At 30.0% G+C, this 12,935-nt stretch overlaps 1 protein-coding gene across 1 annotated transcript; it reads right to left on the reverse strand.

The window, feature by feature from the left end:
- Positions 1–2,517: 2,517 nt before the first annotated feature.
- LOC114380107 lies at positions 2,518–6,005 on the reverse strand. Its single transcript, XM_028339044.1, has 7 exons — positions 5,601–6,005; positions 5,439–5,519; positions 5,173–5,349; positions 4,468–4,638; positions 4,124–4,336; positions 3,957–4,045; positions 2,518–3,587 (listed from the first exon to the last, which is right to left on the reverse strand). The coding sequence occupies exons 1-7, from the start codon at positions 5,686–5,688 to the stop codon at positions 2,886–2,888; spliced, it is 1,521 nt and encodes a 506-aa protein (XP_028194845.1). The 5' UTR covers positions 5,689–6,005; the 3' UTR covers positions 2,518–2,885.
- Between the last annotated feature and the right edge of the window lie 6,930 nt (positions 6,006–12,935).

Consider the following 12,935-nt stretch of genomic DNA (forward strand, 5'->3'; position numbering starts at 1 on the left):
TTACCCCTCCTTGCAGCTTCTGGCTGATGAATAATATGTCATAACAATTCAAATTTGAGACTTTCTATCCATTTGATTTCATCTCATACTTTCCTCGTTGGAATATAAAGGGGACAATTCAAATCATTTTTTCACTAACTATTTGATCCATTTATGTATAACTTTAACTAATTTGTTCCACAAACAATGAATGAATGTATTAAATTGGATGACTCATTAGATCAAGTAGTCCAAAGTTCATTAGATGAGTATATATAGGATTTTAAGAGTCCGAGTCCTAGATTCTACAATGTTTGAGATACAAAAATATATAGAAATATTGATTTTATTTCATTAAAATAATTTTAGAAAAACAAAATTTTTATATGATTCAAATAGATAGGTTGAATATCCATCCATAAAAGATGCTTAATAGAATAGATATTTTTATTTATTAAATGAGTTATTAGTGAATTATATTTTTTGATACATTTTTTACAGTCCTTAAATTAAATAAATTAACGATTTTCTTTTATCCTGATTAAATTTATAATCCATCTGTTTGACACCGTGTTGAAATGGGAGATCTTCCCAAGCCATTCTCACTATGAATGGTAACTAGTATGGAAATATTAAGTGCATGCTTAATTAACATATTTTAAAGAGGTCATTACTTTTTTTATTAATTTTTTATATAATTTTTCAAGAAATATATTTTTGGCGAAAAAAAATATTTTACAAACGTGCACTAAGTTACTTATAATATTTTCCTTTTATTCCCTTTTATATGAAGGTGATTAGCGACCAATTAAATTATTAGTTTATATATGCTGATAAAATAAAAATAATCCCAGGACATGAAAATTGGAATAGACCTCGCAATTGCTTTTCTTATATTCAACATAACTAACTAAAAAGTTATTACTTATAAACTGAAAAAATAATTAATAATTGGTAATCACAAGTTTTTAAATTAACTTATTAAATTATAATTTTTCAGTAAAATTAGTTATTGAAATAATTAAAAAATATATAATGATATATTTAAAAAAAATGATAAGAAAATTGAATAAATTTTTAATAATAAAATATAAAAACTATAGGTCATCATTTTAAAAATGTTAGTTCAAGTCACATTTTAAAAAATACTAAAATTACTTAAAAAAATAATTTGTTTATTAAATAGTTAAACAAATTTTTTAACTAATAAAAAATTAAAAACTAACTAAAATATCTTGCTAAATATTATATTAAAAAAAGTCAACTATAAATATAAAAATGTTCAACACAACCACAAATTATGTTGCTATTGTACATTAAAGTGTTTGATATCAAATAGTCAAAAGTAATATTGGCCAATGATTCTATAATAAATACTTAAAATTCGTTGTATAAATATCTGTCAATAAAACATCTGATAATTCATTTTGAATATCAATGCTTGAATTCAACACCAAAATTATCCACAATTTAAATCTAAAATCTTAATGAAAACTAAACACATATAATAATAGACAAACTCACCATGCAATCTTGATGGTGAATACCGGATAAAATGCATAAAATCATATGTTCAAATTTCAATGCAACTATTATATCATAACATACATTCAGCTATAAGTTCCATTTTAATTTAAAAATGAATTTGGATATTTTTTTAATAATTAGTTTAAAGATGTTTTTTCTTTTAGATCCAATAAAATCAAGTAGTATTATTTTTTAATTATTTAATAAATCTTAAGAATTTAATAATGCAAAATGTCATAATGTCACTCACATGCAGTGGCTAGTGGGGGCTCCCAGCATGTCATGTCATGTCATCCACTTGTGAGGAAATTTAGAGTTGACACATTCCGGTGGTTACTCGCCTTATCAGCTTCCACCTTCAACTATTATTACTCTCAAACCTCAATTATTACCACCTTCAATTCTCTCAATTCATTTGTCACCACTATTAATATCTATCTTCTATCACCTTCACAACCAATCTAACTACATTGAGAAATTCAATTCAGCAGCATACTTATAAGTTTTAATTACGCTATCATGTTCAGAAAGTAGTATTAGGTGGATTTAAATATATTTTTATACCTATGATTTAGGGGTTTTTGTTATTTTCATTCCTCCAACATTTTTTTTCTTTAGTCTTTGTTGATTATTTTATTTTTGTCTTTAAAATATTTTAGATAACATTTTTTTACTGTTTAAAATATTATCTAAAATATATCTAGAACAAAAAATAAAACAAATATATTCTATAAGAACTAAAACAAAAAACATTTTGTAGAAACAAAATTAAAAAACACTAAATTAGATAGACCAAAAATATAAGCCTTTTAGTCCATTTGTTGAAATTGTTTGTATCTGGAAATTGGAAAAACTGCAAAATGGTAATTGAAGCATTGATCAAATCAAACAGAAATTTTGGCATGCTCCACTAGGTGGAGTTTTTCTTTGTCTAGAACTAGAATCATAGCAAACATGAGATGTTTGTATGGTACCCACATAACAAATACAGAGTAAAGTTATCTAACGGTGTTTATACTTCTAGAAGAAGAAATACTCATAACGTGTCAGAACTTTTCAGTGGAACAAGGACAAAAAGAGCGGAGAATATATGTAATATATCTTATGGCAGAGAACTTCTGCTGTACATTAAAAATCATCACAAGAAGAAACAGCATGCCAAAAATTTTTTATCTTACCCTCAAATGTGGCCAGAGCGACCTACAATCTGGCAAAACTGATTGAACAACTAATATTCTGATGATCAGCTTCTCCTTATAAGGATCTCACTGTTAAAAGGAAAATATTAATTATACTTCCTGTACTTAATTTCATCCTCCCATCTCTAATTAAAGCTGGATTGGGGATTCATTACTCCTAGTCTTTGTGGTTGTATATACTTAGTACTTGTTGATATGACCCATAGAACTGTTTCGAGGTCGAATATAGTGATGATCATAGAGAGATTGACCATAATCCACAGGCTTGATAACTACAGTTTCCTTCTTCCCTTCCTGCTCTTGCACTGCCCCAAATACTATCTCATTGATTTCCTCATGGCTTTGCTCATAGTAAGTGTGAGGGACTGATGAATGATATAGATGGCGATGATGTTTTAGTTGTTGTTGCTGTTGCTGCTGCTGAAGTTTTAGTTGTTGCTGCTGCTGAAGATCTCCGCCCCATCCACTATAGAATGCATGACTTTGCCAAAGTTGTGGCATCTTTTCTGCATCCTGGGACATGAAAGCATACGTTTTCCGTGGTGTTGGGGATCTAGGGTCAATTGAAGGAGGCTCATCTTCATCTGGAATCACAAAACTTTCTTGCACAGGCCAAGCATTTACTTGCTTTTGAGGTTGCTGGAAAAGCGGTTGGCTTTGAAATTCATAGCTCTGTGGTTTTTTTCTGAAACCAGGAAATAACGCTCCCATTATTTCCACAACTGATGCCCCAGCATTGGTAAGAAGCTTCCCAATGGATCGAATGAAACTTTCTTCTTGCTTATCCGACTCATCTTCTGATGGAATTAAAGGAGGCCTGACAGACTTCAAGGGCTTTTGATATGGACTTGGTGAAATGCCAGACATTGCTGCACCCTCAAGCTACAAAAGCAGCAGATGAATAAATGACTCTAGATTTCTCATATATTCACATAGCAATTTTAGCAACATTAGACTAGGCAGTTTTAGAGAACAAAGGACAAGTTTAAATTCTGTGGCAAGTGTATCTATAGGTAATCTTGAGTTAAAAAGAAAAAATGATAATTTGAAAACTATATAGCATAGCATGAAATGAGATATATATTGGAAAGTTGAGAACAGTTGAACTTCCCAAAATAACTCCAGATATCTACTGCATCTAGATTAATTGAAGTTCCATCAATGGACAATGATATTTATTTATGATGTCTATATCAGATTTACTACAATGAATCAGAAGGCAGAGGGCAGAAGACAATACTAGGCACTCACATCCTGAGATGCTACAATTGTACCAAGTCTATGCTGTAATAATGCAAGCATATAGCCAAAGAAGCCAGCCCCAACAAGCATTGCAATTCCTGCAAATTGACCACAATCAATCTTATTAATCAAAAAGGTTTTCTAGAGAAAGGAGACTCTGGATTGATTTAGTTTACCAAGTGTAAGTCCATTTTCGTATTGATAAGCACAATCATCAAAGTGTAGTTGGATCTCCCTGATGGCTTGGTTCCCCCTGTCTATGACAAGTAGGGAACAACTACTTCCAATATAAACCACATCAAAATCATTAGAAAATTTAGCTTCTTCACTTGGACCATCAATATGGCCCCCTCCCCGGCTCCATTTTCCGCCAGCAATTGTTGTGACCCCTGAAAACAGAAACCTTAACTAAATAAAAGGCTCCAATTTACGATTCTAATGTGAGAAGTAGAAAAGAAGTCTTATGGGGGAGAGGACTGAGGAGGACAAAGGATTGCTCAGAGTATAACATAATGCTTGCCTGAATCACTAATTTTCCTAATTGCCATATTCATTATATCTGCAATATAGATATTTCCTCGGTTATCAACCGCTATCCCCTTTGGGTGATTCATCCTGGCCTCCCTAAGCCTTCCATCAACATGTCCAGAATATCCTTCAGCAGATCCTGCCACCAGCTTTGGTCTGGTATCTGCAAAATTGCATTGCACATGCCATTCTTTAAGTAAGGAAAATATATACATTCATATAAATTGGTTCAAGTGTGGCAGAGAAACTACATTAAAAAGAGAAGTCCCACATACACAACAAGTTCGAAATGCATTACCGTTACCTTACAAAAGTGAGATACATGATCTTTCATAAACCTCAAAAGCAATTACTAGAGTGACATGATATCATGCTTAGCACATAGCACATTGATTCAAATCTTTTGTGATTCCACAATGCAAAAAGTCTAACAACCTAGTGCATGTTTGGTTTGCAGTTGGAAATGTTACGACGCACGTTCCAATGTAAATCCAAAAGATAAAAGCAAAGTGAACACATAAACAAGGGTCCTGATCCGTTGGCAAAGTGACTTTTGCTTCAAACGTAATTTTGCAACCGAGAACTAAACATGCACCTAGTTATGCTGATTTTACAAAACTAAATTAAATAATAGATAAATCAAACAAGTCAGATCACAAACTTAAGCTACCATCCTACCAAATAAACACACACTTACTCAAAGAAAGCGAGGACGAAATCCTATAAATGTTACTATTAGCCGAATCCAGAATAAGAAGCTCCCCATTGGCCAACACCTCAACTGCATAAGGCTCAATTCCAAGCTTGCTTCCATCAAACACAGTTTCCACAGTGTACCCACTCTCGAACTTCATCATCGACTTCGCACCAATCGCTGAAACATTTCAATTCCACATAACCAAAAACTTCAAAATTGAAAAGAAAAAAAAAAGAAAATGCAATCTACTTTGTAAAGTTTCATACCGGTTTTGGTGGGTGCTTTGAGTGACCAGACCCATTTGGTGAACGCAGGAACGGCATTTGAGAGAAACCCACTAACAATCTCTGGAACAAGGAACAAACTGTTAAAAAAAGAACTAAAATGAGTGAAACAGAAGTGGAAGAAGAAAATGAGGTATTACTCACTGGCGGGTAAAGTGGTGGATGGTGCAGCTGAGGCATTGCTGAGTAGAAACAAAAGTGAGAAACTGAACGCAAAATGGAGCTTTGCCATTGATCCTGGGAAATGCAAGCTCTGAGAAAGGAGGGAAAACCCTAAAACATTATTGAGATTGGAGAAATGGGGGCACACGGAGAAAGGAGAGGTGTTAGCAGAAACTGAAACAGTGGGTTTGGAGAGTGTGGTGTGTGAAAGGAAAAAGAGAAGGGGAAAGGCAAAAGAGACAAGAAAAAGAAACTGAAAAAGCAAATGGGGACTAGTGGACCATAGGTATAGCAAGAGAGAGGATCATAATAATAGTAAATGGAGAGAATCATGAACCGCGCCATTATTGTCTACCTTCATTTCTCAGACTCTTTGTTGTATCAGTAGTAAAGTCCTAACCATAATCTGATTATTTCTTTTTTTATAAGTGAAAGTTTATCACTGGTAAAGTCCTAACCATAATCTAATTATTTCCTTTTTTATAAGTGAAAGTCATTAAGACATACCTCAAGACTTTATTAAGTGTTTATAAAGAAATTTATGGATAATTTATGATCTTTTCATTTACATCAAGATTTAAACTCACATTTTTATAGGATATAATAAGTCTGATTCTTATATCTGAATTAATTTTTAATTTTTTGGATTTTAAATATTTGATTTAAGTGTAACTCTTAAACTATTATCTAATTAAAAATTATACAAAATTTACACACAATTTCACAGTTAATTATTTATGACTAAATTGATTTGAAGACATATTTAAATTGTATTTAATGATTTCGAATTAATTTTGTTAAAATTCATTTCATCTTCCTTTAAAACGAACAAAATATGTAAAAGGGTAATAAGCACTAGTGACAAACAAATATTCTCTCTTGCCAAATTTAGCTATTACCGCTGCCATGTGGTAAGGCTGTAAAAGGGTTTCACATTAGTTTCTTTCTCTTGTCAAATTACATTTTTAACATAAAATCCCCGCTATATATTCTGCAAGGGATATCAATATCTAAGTCTCAGATTATAGTTAAATATTGAAGGTAGTGGTTCACATTGATAATGTCAACATTGCATTAATTAATCGAGTGTGTTTTCTTGTTGGTCTATTAAATGATTTGTACCATGTATATTGAAAATAAAAATTACTTAAATCATTATTGTTTTTTTTATTCATGATGTAGAAGAGCTTATAAGTTAGTACGACTTGCATGAAAATATTACACCTTAAATATTATAGAAACTGAAACCATGAATTTACTATGCTTGCACATACGACATGCTTTTCCCAGTAAAATTTGTTGCTATAATAGCATTTTGTATTTTTGACATCAAAATGGATAATGGACCCCCTCTCCTACCCACACACAAGAAAAAAATAACATAGATCACATATGAGTGTTGATGCCCTCACTAATAGGCATTCCTTTTTCATATAATATCTTATAACAATTTGTATCATTATAGCTACCCTTTTTTTCATAAAATGAATTGTTTTGTGGTCCAGACCAGCATGGAGCCACGAATGAACATGAGGTTAATTTCATCCCTGCCCATCATTACTTTTTCTTCTGTTTTTAGTCTTGACTAGTAGTGATAACTTCAGAATCACAAGGGCAAAGGATGATTAGTATTATGATGAATTTGTAGAATCACCAAGAATTAGTTATTACTATATATCAAAATTCCACTACATCTTTTTCTTATGGTGCAATCAGCAAATACAACTTAATTAATGATCATGGGGACAGATCTAGTTACCACAAACCATGATCATGATGGTTTTCAAGACCAAGCTGTCTTAGCCAATAATGTTGACTATATATATGTATGGCTATTATGTCATGCCACGTGATGAGACTGTTGTGTAGCATTGCTATTGCCCATTCAAGTGATGCTTGTTGAATTCATCAAGATCAGCTAGACTACTGAACGTACATTATATATATATATATATATATATATATATATATATATATATATATAAAATTCCCCCAAAAGGAGAAAGCAAATAGTGACACTGTGACAGTGCAAGACAAATGTGGACAATTTTGTATTCCTTCCCGAGACAAACAACAAAATTACAAAACAGTCTCTCCTTCCTTTCTCTTTTCCTAATGCAGTATCAGGAAATTAAACAGAGATATGTCATACTGAACTAGCAGGTAGACAAAAAAAAAAAGAAATTAGTTTACAAATTTATGCAACTGGTTAGTTGCTGCAGTGACTATCTTCTCCCAAAATTCCATAGGCTGAGCCATTTTGCTACTTAGTTTGGGTGTATTTCCATGTGATAACAAGTAATAACATTAAATCACGAGTAATAGTATTTAATTATTTCTGTAAGTGTTTTTTTGGTCCGAAACTGTTTTTGTCCTGATGAGATTCTGTAACCTAGTTTGCCTATATTTTTTGTTTGCAAAAAAAAAAAAAAACAATTAATTCCTCAATGTAAGCAGCTTCAAATACATTGGTACAATTCCAATCATGTCAGAAGCATTATTAACTCATCTTCTCTAGCTAGTATATTCAACCTTTATTTTGTTTTTGGCCATTCACTCATCCCATGTTCGCCATTATTTGGGTACTTTATTTTTAGGAAAATTAAACATGGAATATTTTCAAGACATATACCGAACCTTCTTATTGATAGAAAACAAAAATAATCAATGTTTTTTTTCTCTCGCCAAAATCAAGTTTGTAGGTAGTGAATATATAAATCAATGCCAGTATAGTATTTTGAGCAATGATTGGTACACATGATTAATTTGCACTCATATTTACATACTATATGCACAATTTTATTACAGTATATACATTTAAAAATTAATTCTGAGCACTTTACACTCTGACGTCTGATCCAATGCTATTAGTCAATGGCAAAGCTAAACTAGGTTAAAAAAAAATCAACGTAAAAGGGCCATCTTACAAATAGTGAAAAATAAATTACACGAAAATATAGAACATTTTGAGGGAGATCACCTCAACTAGCTCGATCTCATATGCAGGTGAGAATAGAATAGTTTTTAGTGCAAGTAACGAATAACGAGTATGAGTCTACAATGTACTCCATGAAATTCATATATAATTTAATATGAATCTATCACTAAACAAAAGCTATATACTACTAATTGGAATTCAATAATCTACAACGTCCCTTGCTTGTGCGATATGGATAGTGTCCTTTTGTCAGCTGTGATGACTATTCCTAACAAACTATTGGACACTTTTTGTGATTCCCTCCCTAAGTCCCTATGCCTAGCTTGGATTTCAACAATGTGATGATAGTCTGATAGACATAGGATAGGTTAATGGTAACTGCTAACGTAGTAACGCCTTAAGAATATTTTTTTGAGTTAATGAAGTTTTTAATTCTTCTACGTTTTTTTTTTTTTTTAGTTCTTTAAAACTTATTTAACAATTTTGAGTCCTTATAAACTTTTTGTCAGCATTTTTAGTTCTTAAAAAATTTCTTGCCTATTTTTAGTTTTATTTATGTATTTTTATCGTTCAAAATTAATTTAGAATATATAAAAACTAGAGGGGAACTCCTTGCATTTGCAGGGTTTTTTAAAAATAAAAAACTGAAAGTGAGAGAGTAATAGAGAGAAGTAAAAAAAAAATGTTGGTTAATTGGTGAGTTTCCTTTTTTTAAGGCTGTACCAAAGCATGTTGGAAGTGATCCAAAAAAATTACAGCACAAGTTTTACTGAAGTATTTGCACGGTGATAAAAAACAAAAGAGAGAAGAAGAGAGTACAGAAAAGTAAAAATAAGTGGGGCCATGAAACAACAACACGTGCAAATGAATGAGGTGTTGACACTTGGAAGATTGAATGCTTGCTGGACGATTTTATTAATTCTATTGATTAGAGACTAAAAATGAATAAAATAAGAATTAATGTTAAGTAATAAAAATAAATTAAAAATTAAAAATTGATAAAAAAAAATTGAGGAATAAAAATACCAATGAAAATTAAGAAAAGACAATTTAATTAATTTATATTTTTTATTTATAAAAATTAAAGTTAAAATTAAAAAATTTATAATAATTCATATATCATATTTAATCAATTGAGATAGATTCTCTAGTCAAAATATAAAAATATAGTTTGAGTTCAATAGGTTGGTACTACAAATTATATTTAGACAAAAAGGCAAAACAAAGTAAAAGAATAAAGTCTTATTTATTTATTAAGATACATAAAAATGTATTCTTTTATAATTTTAAGTTTTTAATATAAAAAAGTCTATTAATTCTTTAACAAGTATTCTTTGGACACTGTCAAACTGGCCAGTAAGATTTTTAATTTTTTTTTGTATTTTCACAAGATATAGCAAAATAAAAAATAAAAAATTTAATAATCATATACTAATAAACTTATCATGATAGAATTGTGAAAATATTTTACATAATGAATACATCCATGTTTTTCTCATAAAATAAAATAAATAAGGTGGTAGAAAAAAAAGAAAAAGTTATAGAAAATATTATATAACTATATAATATTATTAATAAATTTGGCATGGCCTTGAACACAGCTAATTCTTCCCTAGCTACCACTGCCGGCCACCCAAAGGCCATACATAGGTTGGTAAATGGTAACCATCAGTCATCACGCAAGCCAACCAGCCTTTAATTATCAGCTTAATTAAACCCTCAAATTCTTTCACTTTCTTTTAATTTCTTTGAAGAAATCCACTCTATGTATATTGCCACTCTGCCGGAAACAATTTCCATTTTTTTAAATATAGAAATTCTCTCCATTGCAATATTTTGATACTTTCATTTTTTCAATCCTCATTTTCCCATGTTTAAGTTTATAATTATTTATTGATTTTTTTATCAATAAATATTAGTTTTTAATAGATGATTTTTTGTTAACAAGAGTTGTTAAATCCATAATATCTTTCTCGTCTCCTTTTCTTCGTTAACCACTTAACCCATCTTATATTTTTAATCATTATTCTTCCTCAATGGGATTCATATTTCTGGCTAGGAATTGAGTTTAATTTGGTCATGGTCACGGATAACCAATTAGATTGAAAGAGATCTAAAAAAAATTACAATGTAATTGTCAACTAAGTGTTACTCAATTAAAAATACATGCTAAATTTATAGGAAAAATCTAAGTTTAATTCTTACAAAACATAAGAGAAAGAAAAAATTTAAGTATGATTAAGTCATAAATTATTGCTCTAATTATATTGAAAAAATATATGTTACTGTTAAAGAAAATAGTTTAACGGGACATTTTATTGCATGGTGCCGAGCAAAAATGTTATTGCAGGGTACCCCTTGTTCAGTGCAAACAACTATAGGGTTCACAAATCAAGCACAACTACTGAACTACGGCTCTAGGAGTAGGAGGCACCAACAAATTAAAAATAAAAAATAAAAATTGACGTTACTTTGCACACGAGAAGAACTAATACTTATTAATCTTACAAGTTACAACATGTATGCAAGAAGGAGAAAAAAAGAGGAGAGACAAATATCGAATAAGATAAATTTAAAATAATTGTAAAGATGTATTATAAAAACAGCATTACTCCAAAAGGGAATAGTCATCTTATGCATAATCTTCCTCATTTTATCAAAATAAAAAAATAAGCAATCTCGTTAACAATATTTTGAAAAACAGTGTTTGTTAAACACTATCAAACACAATACATTAAATATTTGGCTAAAATATCTTTTTCATTCTCCTATTTTCTTAAATATATAATTTTAGTTCTCCTATTTTTTAATTGAAATATTTCATTTCTTATTTTTAATTTTGGATCCTCATTTTCTAATTGAGACATTTATCACTTTTAAAAAATCAATAATTTTAGTTATTATGATTAATAAGCGTTGATCAACTCTTAATTATGTATTTTGTAAATAAAGACGGATACACATCTATTAATTATTTACATGATAAATATTTTTTTAAAATTATTTAATTTCTAACAAACTAAATTTATTAAAAAAAGAATTAAAAAAGTATATAGTCAACTATGAAATTGAAAAAACAGATTAAAATCACAATTTTTTTTAAAAGTAGGTGATGAAATTTTTAACTAAAAAATAGGGAATTAAAAATGTGAATTTTTAAAAAAATAAAAGACAAAATATTTTAATTAAAAAATATGATGACTAAAATTATGAATTAAAAAAATAAACAAAAATTACATTTTAATCTAAATATTTTTATTTTTTATTATAAAATAACATTTATAATATAATAAGTTTTCCTTTGTCATTAATATACTTTTGATTCTTTGAGCATTCTTCATAGATAAAGAGCTTCCAAAAGGCCTGGAAACGGGTTCAGCTGCAAAGAATAACAGCAGCAAGGTCCCACTTTTTGTTTTCAAGTTAAGATTAACCAAACATTCAACGACTCACAACAAGGGAAGAATCATGGCAATTAACGGTGAAATTGGAATTGGGCTAGCACCAATGCCCTCACTGAGATAACTTGGCTTTTGGCTGCTGACCAATTAATACTGCTTAATATGTAACTTTTATTCTTATAAATCACATGTATCTTCGATGATTAATTCTGGCACAGTAAACTTTTTTTTCTGAGTATTTAAAGCATTTGTACATTTAAAACTTAAGCTTGAAATTTCTGATTAAACTAAAATAATTTCATGTTCTATGTTATATGCCCTCAACTCCTCAAGCAAGTCTTCATCATAAATATCATCAACAATGCACATTGATTACCACCATTCATCAAAGTGGAAAACTGGAAAGAATCATTTTGATTAGCTACCAAGCCTGTGCTTATTCCCTGCAGAGAGGAAAACAAGACACTGATCTGATGAGTCCAATCCAGCTTATGAGTTTTGCATGAATAATATGATAAATAGAGGAAGACAACAAGGAGGAAACAAAAAAACATTACTTGTGGATTGACTTCAACTGTAGGTGATTAATCAAAAATTGTTTGGCTTGGCAAGAGCCAAAATCAAGACCTAAACTGATGGTGCCACCACCCCCAAAGCGGAATATCTTGTGTTAAAATTTCATAATACTAACATTTATCACGTGAAAATTTGTCTTGTTCTTTTTTTTGTTTAGAAGTACTCATAAATTTTGATAGACCGTACCCCAACAACATATACAATAAAGGAGATAGACAACAATTTTAGTATTTAAATCCATCAGTTGCCTGCCTCCATGTTACATATTCTTGGATTATTTGGACAGTTATAGTCTGTCAATTATATTGATATTATTAATCTCAATTATGTGATCATTATGTTAATGTTTATTGGAATTAATATTATTATTGTAGAAAAATATTAGTAATATATTGATGCAGT

This window comes from Glycine soja, chromosome 2 (genome assembly GCF_004193775.1).
Source record: "Glycine soja cultivar W05 chromosome 2, ASM419377v2, whole genome shotgun sequence".
Lineage (NCBI taxonomy): Eukaryota > Viridiplantae > Streptophyta > Magnoliopsida > Fabales > Fabaceae > Glycine > Glycine soja.